The following is a 7,923-nucleotide window of genomic DNA, read 5'->3' as shown; positions in this document are numbered from 1 at the left end:
GCCCATTTCAAAAGGAACATTTAGTGTAGGTACAATCACAGTTAACACCATCCGCAACACAGACAGTATTCTGAGGAATTAGTGACAAAAATATTTTGCGTGTGTTTTAGTAAGCAAGTTTGCACCACATATACATTGCTGACAAATTTCTGATTGGAAAAAAAAGCAACTCTAATTTGCTGGCTCTATACAGTTCAAAACATAACAATATTTACTGTAGTAATACAAATAATTTTATATAGTTGGAGATTTTTCCCAGTTCATAAATTCATAAAATCTCCAATCTGCCAAAATGCTTTCAAACAGCAGCAATACAATGCTGCACACAAATTTGAAAACATCTACAATAACATGCACAGCCAACTGCCAGCAAACCTGATGTGGACATGAAAATAACCGAAAAAGGAAAGTGATATCTAAAACTATGAACATTTTTTATTGGTCTTCCTAGTTTTCAGAGAGTTTATCAGCAGAGTTTTTTTAAGTAGACCTCTTTGGCTATAAAACCTTGTGCCAGCCATCAGACAGTATTCTGATCACTCTGTGTAACAGGCTGCACTTATGTAACTAATCAGTATCTTTATTAATCAGCAAGGGCAGTCATTTTCCAAAAATACAAATATTTTATATGCCCTTTTATGAAGTGAGAAAAAGTACTAGAATTTAAATGTTGATGTCAGATATTTATAAGTGCTGATGTTAGATACTTACACCATCTAAAAAACTAGTTCAGGAATAATTCATTTCATTAATACAAAAAGAATTTTCATTTAACTGAAAAACTGATATAAAAAAAAACTATGTCCCAACATATTTTACTGTGTGTATGAAATTCAACATACCCCTTAGTCAAACTTCAGAATTACTTTAGCCATTTCTTACATATGTTGCTTCAATTGAAAATTTATACATAGCAAAAGAAAATAAGAATTATGAAGGGTGGTTTCAATAAAAAGAATTATTGTTAATATTCAATCTATTCTACACAAAAGGGGGGGGGGGGCTAGGAAAGGACTGGGATGCTATGAAAATGGACACAGAAAAATGTGACACTTGCAAATGCTTGCTATGAAACTTCTTCAGACCACCAGCCATGAAGTTGTCGTATGCTTATCAACATAAAGTATGTCCCAGACAGTGTCCATCCAGAAGAACCCGTTGGATGCACTTTCTGAAACACTTGAACTGAAGTTCTATATTGTTATGGAGTTCATAAGATAACACTAGCATTTAAGAAACTTTCATTACTGTCTCCATTATATACCAAGAGACCTCGATAGAAAGTAGCCATACTCAAAGAATATGCTAAATTTCTGATCATTGACACCATTGCTTTTAGGATGACAATTTTCTGTGATTTTTTTTTTCTAACAATGGAAATTCCAGATTGGAATATCAATGACATTATGAAAAGGATAGGTTGCTACTCACTGTAAAGACGACATACTGAGTTGCAGACAGGCACAGGAAAAAGACTGTTATGCATGAGCTTTCGACCAAAGCCTTCTTCAGAGAAGAAAGGGAAAAAAACCCCCCCCCCCCCCCCACACACACACACACACACACACACACACACACACACACACACACACACACCCAAGCACACCTCACACAGCTGGACACTGTGGTCACGCATGCGTGTGTGCATTTTCTTTTCTGAAGAATGCTTTGACTGAAAGCTCGTATGTAACAGTCTTTTCGTTGTGCCCGTCTGTAACTCAACATGTAATTTTTATGGTGAGTAGCTATCTATCCTTTTTATAGCATTATGGAATTTTTTTCTGCTGTTGAAGTCAAAACAGTGTATATTTCCAAGATTCCTGTCACATGCTAAAAATGTATCTTGCAACAAATAAGGACAATATGTTAAACACTATTTACACCAACTTCCTAGTAACATTCCTATGATTTAAGTTCACAAGTTCCTTTTCATTTCTTCCTCAACTAGACCAGCACCACCACTATTTCACCCACACCCCTTGTCATTCTCTGTCAATAAACATATTACACACACACACACACACACACACACACACACACACTAAGAAGCAAAAATGTCATTATATAATGTCTTTGCTGGTCTCATTCATCTCGTTCAAATAATAATGATTTTAATACCTATTATTAGAAACTCAGTAAATTCTACTCCACAATATCTCCAGAAGCAGCCACAGAGTGTATAGCCCACATCCAGATTACAAATCATAAACAAAGCGTAAAAACAATGAGAACCACTTTCACAAATATTACCAATTTACTTAGTGACAGTGAAATACAATTAGTGTCACAAATTTTATGCAGTGATTTGAAAAAGTTGATATCGTTCTCACTTAAAAGGCTTTATCTTCAAATAAAAGTATGATGCATATTTAGAAGCTGTTTAATGACAATTAACAAAAATACAGATTTGGCGCTAGTTCTTGAGTAAGGTTCATGTATTTCCAAAATAACAAAGTAACAGAAAGGGAAAATAATCTTTATAAATACATTAACTGAAGACATAGCTCATGGACTTTCAGTACATGAACATTAATGTTCTGCAACTGCATGTTATGCCATCTGGGAGTGATTCCTGTGTTTTTTCCTCCTTCCTTCAATCCTAGGGTCTATTAATATGAATAATTAAAACCAGTACATGACCCTCATTCCTATTTTTAACATATCTCATACAAATACCTAAAAAATCAGATTCTCTTAATTTAGTATATGTAAACTTAGTATCAAATTGAAGTTTGCATTGATCAACCATGCACAATAATGCATAGATATATTTCTAGCCACTAAAAAAACATGATCAATAGAAAAACTGTACATCAATATGAAAGCTGCAATATAAAAAGTGTCACACATTGCATATGCTGACCTTGTAACACAGTGTACAGCATGCTAACAGAAAGAAACTAGCAATGAGACAACAATTCTTGCAAAACAAAATATATAGGGCACACACTAATTGAAATTACATGTAGATCACACAGTAATGACATGGAAATTTATTCTACAACATTATGTATGTATGTGTAAATACATATATCACACACACACACACACACACACACACACACACACACACACACACAGAGTCTCTTTTGCCTTAAAAATGTAAGAAACAGTATGAAAACCACATCTTAAATTTGTGTGAATTAGCAAAAGCACAAATTATATTATAAACAGCATTTAGTTTCTGTGAAATTTGTTCTGATGTCTGCATTTTATATAGCAATCTTACTTCTGTTGTACAAATATGCTGTTTGTATCTGACACACACACACACACACACACACACACACACAAACACACTAACACACTAACACACACACTGTAAGGATATGAATTAGTATATTCTTCCAGAAGAAACTATGTGCCACAGCACAAGGGTAATGAAAATACCATGGACTTTAGGATTAGCTTTCACCACAGATAAGTCACCAACTCAATACATGAAGCTTATTTAACAGACTAACATAAATTAAATTTTAAGTCACAGAAACATCACAGCCTGAAGGCAGCACCAATGATGTTCTACCACCATAACTTATTAAATGTGATATGTTTCTGATCACTCGTTTCAAATCCAATGACTATAAAAGTATGGAAATACTGAAATGTGGCTTCACTGATGCTGAAGATACAGGATTGGGGCATAATTTATGGGCACATGGCAAAACTTGCAGTTAACATGACGCAAAACTTAAGTCAATTCAGGTTTCCCAATTAACAATGATTTACTTTTTACAGCATAACAAAAGGGAAAAAACTGTGATACACAAATACCCAACACACAGTGATTTTAAGAGTTATAGTAGTTTGATAATCAAACAGTGGAGGAAACATACATGTTTACAGGTACTAGTACGGCTGAGGTCTCTGTAGCTGACGAGCACCTACTCTTGGTTTCCCAGCTGTTGAGTACGTGCCTTGGACTCCACTGAAACCATCATACACATATCCTCCTGGGTATTCATAAGCTGTTGTGTAATCCGTCGAGTAGTCATAGCCTTCATAGGTTGTACTACTATAATTAGTTCCAAAATCTTGCGGATATGAGCCAACGTAAGTTCCATAGCCTTGGTTCACCCAATTTCCAGGAAAAACTCTACCACCAGCTGCAGTGACAGTACCTTCTTGATTCACCTTGACCTTTTTGACGTCTACTTCCTTTCCTTTGATGAATTGTTTGGGTGTCTTCAACAGCTCACGAACTACATTTTTCGAGTCGAAAGTTACGAAGCAAAAGCCTTTTCTCTGATTTCTAGCTTTGTCATACGGAGTTTGCACATCGACTACAGTACCATATTGGGAGAAATAAGACTTAATGTCGTTGTCTGTTATGTCAGCGGTCAAGCCACCAACGAATATTTTGCCATGCTGCGACTTTTTTATGATTCGCTTGAGATCTACTTTCTTGCTGTTTATATAGTGTTCAGACGACAGCAACTGGTCAATAGTTTTCGGATCTACAAATACTATGAAGGCAAAGCCTCTTGACTGTCCCGTGAAAGGGTCAATTTTAATCGTAACGCTGTCAACGTCTCCAAACAAACTGAAATAATTTTTAATCTCGTTCTCTGTAATCTGTCTCGGAAGCCCGCCGATAAACAACTTTCTGTCATCATCCCGGCCCGGTATTCCAGCCGTACCTGTAGACTGTATACCATTAGCAGCGGGCGGCATAAAGCCCTGATAATCTGTGTAATAATTCATTCCAACGCACCTCACAATTACGAACTTAGTTCCACACAACTTCCTTACGGTTTACAAACAATTCTACTATACCGGTTCCAACGATACAAATTACGATGGCGTGCAGCCAACATTGTAAAAGATCTCAAGTGTTGTAAGAAAACCAATTGTATTTTCTATGCATTCCATGTGCGTTGAACACAGTTAATTCCCTAATTGCCACATGACGTTAAATTCACTGCAGCGTAAAGTGCCTATCGTAACTACAGCAGAATACTGAACGAACAGAATTACAAGTGTAACAGTACATACCGGTACGATGCCATACCCCGTTTTCCAACGAAATAAGGCATAAAAATCTAAAATGAATTAAACTTAACTAAAGAACTTAACTAACAAATAAATTTTTAGCAGTCAATTGTGTTTTGTAATCTGATTACAATAATTCTGATCTGAAAAATATGAATGTATGCCCTAAATAGTGTGTATGACGAAGAAAAAATGTTACTTTGTTATGTGTGTCAGTACATTTATTTGTAATGGCTAAAAAGTTTGCATTCTAGAAGCCAATAAAAAGGAAAGAAATACAAGTATAACTGGAACTATCTTTGAAACTTTAACAGTTGCTGACAACCCTGAAGTTGACTGGAGAAAATGTAAAAATATGTAACACATAGAAACGGCATATGAATTATACCTTGTCTCATTAGATTCTTTATTTCATATCAACGTGTGACGAAAACTGCACAATGACATCAAGTGATTGTGGTAACAACGAAGAACCCATTTGTTGCCTGAAACATCTCCGAATACTCGTTATTTTTCTACGGAAACCATACACCGCATTCAATGGGCCATATGAATAAAACTGAAGCACAAGCTTGGAGAAAAAGGTAGAAGTAAGAGCATTCACTTGGAATCAAAAGGTAAAAGCAGAAGCATTAGTTTCTGATTGTAAGAATAACCTTTTGCTTTTCCTCTCTACCTTTCACTTCTAACACAGTAGCAAAAGCTCCTAGCTGCCTGTTTGGTACGCATTCTCAGCGAACAATTGTTGAGCAAGAGCAGGCTTCATCACTGTTTCCTTTGCCGTGCGACTGTGTTTCGCTTAATTTATTTTCAGTGAGTACTGTCACTTATTGACTGAAGATGATCTCGTCTAATTCAGATGAAAGCTCGGTATGTGCAGAAAGGGCAATAATGTTATTAGTCACGGCTTTAGAAAACCATCCCGAGTTATTAGAGAAGTCACAACTGCCAGAAGCAAAAAGAAAGAAAGAGGAAGCAATCCTAAATGTTATACATTCATTTGAAACTAATATCGGTATTATAACTGACAGGAAACAATTGCTAAAGGAAGTTTGTAACATGAAAACGAGACTAAAAAGGAAAACAGATAAGAACACAACGGGGAATAATCAATTGTTTTAAATGTTCGGGAGTAAAAGTTTTACAGCTAGCTACAAGGAGATGGGAATCCTACAATGAACCAGATACCAGGTAAGATAAACTATAAACTCGTGTGATGTTAATATACATTTATTTTCGTTCGGTTAAAAATATTACACACAGTCTGTTAATGTTAAAATGAGGATTTTTTTTTCGACACTAGGCGTTGCACCGTCCATCTCTACACTATCGCCAGTAGAGCACTCGAAGTCATCTGGTAAGATTCAGTTCTAGTTTTTGTTAGTCAAACAAAATTAATTACTGCTACTTATAAAGATACTAGCGGAAATTTTTTTTTCACGAGAGTAGTGAAATGTTCTTATTACTGTATCGTAAGTACTACTACTACTACTACTACTACTACTATTACTATTACTATTATTAGTGGTGCTAGCAGTAATATAATATGTAAGAGCCATGTTTGCTATTCAGTTTCACTAAGTGCCATGGATAGAGTTAACTTGGGCCACCAACATTTCGTAACCCTTTGCGGAGGAAAGTTTTCGCTGTTATCTTTGTAAAATAAATCTTCATAAAAATGCAAACGCGCATTAAGTTCTACCGCTGTATACATCTCTGGCATACATATGTGTTTCTAGGAACAGATGTTACACCTCGTGCTGGCCCACCATCCTCTTCGTCTAGAGCAAGTCCATATGCCAGGCCACCACCCTTGAAGAAAGGATCATTGCCAGAAACACACGAGACGAACATGCTCAGTACCACAGAATTACACAGGCTGGTGCTGGTGGAGCAACTGAAGCTCACTCGACTGCAAATGGAAAAAGAAGCTATGTTAATGAACTTTCTTAATATAAAGATGAGTAATGTACACAATTTGCAACAGGAGAAAAATGAAAATAGTTTTTATGTATATACTGTTCTGCAGACTGTGTTATTGGCTTGGTTCAAATGGCTCTGAGCACTACACATCTTAGGTCATCAGTCCCCTAGAACTTAGAACTACTTAAACCTAACTAACCTAAGACATCACACACATCCATGCCCAAGGCAGGATTCGAACCTGCGACCATAGCAGTCCCGCGGTTCCGGACTGCAGCGCCTAGAACCGCACGGCCAACCCGGCCGGCGACTGTGTTATTCTTTTTGTTGTAGACGATCAGTAGTTTTGTATCTTTTCATAAATAAAAAATTCAAAATCCTGCAATTTGTATTAGAGCTGCAACTTCTTGTCTTCTTTGACATCCTCTCCGAAAAATATCCGCTTCAGTTAAAGGATCCTCCTTCTCATTATCACCATCTCCATGTAAATCTTGTGCCGTGTCTTCAAAATCTGCATCTAGTAGATATTTCGCAACATTATGCAGTATAAAGTAGCAAGCTATTATTGTTGGAACATTTGGTAAGGCAACTCTACACATATACTGCAAAACAGGAAACCGCCTCTTCTGCTGACCAAGGCAACGCTCTGTCACAACTCTTTCTTTTTTTAAAAGGTTATTGACTGACTTGTGACTGTCCTCAGTTGGATTACGAAAGGGGGTCATCAGCCAGGGCTCTAGGCCATACCCTTCATCACCCAAAAGAACAGTGTTCTTACATTCACTCAGCACTTCCGAGACACCTGAATTTCTTCATATTCGATTGTCATGTACTGACCCGGGCCAGCTAGCCTCAACACTAGTGAACTGTTCCTTCACACTGCATGTAGCCTGAACATTATACTGGCAAAAGCCTTTCTGTTGATATAATCGTCGCCAAATTTCACAGGTTTTGGAATTCGCACATGTGTACAGTCAATTACACCAATAGCACATGGAAATTTACATT

The 7,923-nt window shown here is 36.7% G+C and overlaps 1 protein-coding gene across 1 annotated transcript; it reads right to left on the bottom strand.

Moving 5' to 3' along the window:
- Nucleotides 1-2,364: 2,364 nt before the first annotated feature.
- On the bottom strand, nucleotides 2,365-4,945 carry LOC124555021 (RNA-binding protein squid-like). The gene has a single exon (XM_047128766.1). It carries the CDS (start codon nucleotides 4,702-4,704, stop codon nucleotides 3,850-3,852), a length of 855 nt encoding a protein of 284 aa, XP_046984722.1. The 5' UTR covers nucleotides 4,705-4,945; the 3' UTR covers nucleotides 2,365-3,849.
- Nucleotides 4,946-7,923: the final 2,978 nt, after the last annotated feature.

The sequence above is a fragment of the Schistocerca americana genome, chromosome X (assembly GCF_021461395.2).
Source record: "Schistocerca americana isolate TAMUIC-IGC-003095 chromosome X, iqSchAmer2.1, whole genome shotgun sequence".
Lineage (NCBI taxonomy): Eukaryota > Metazoa > Arthropoda > Insecta > Orthoptera > Acrididae > Schistocerca > Schistocerca americana.
Note: the sequence above shows the minus strand (reverse complement) of the source record. Positions and strands in the feature narration are given on the sequence as shown.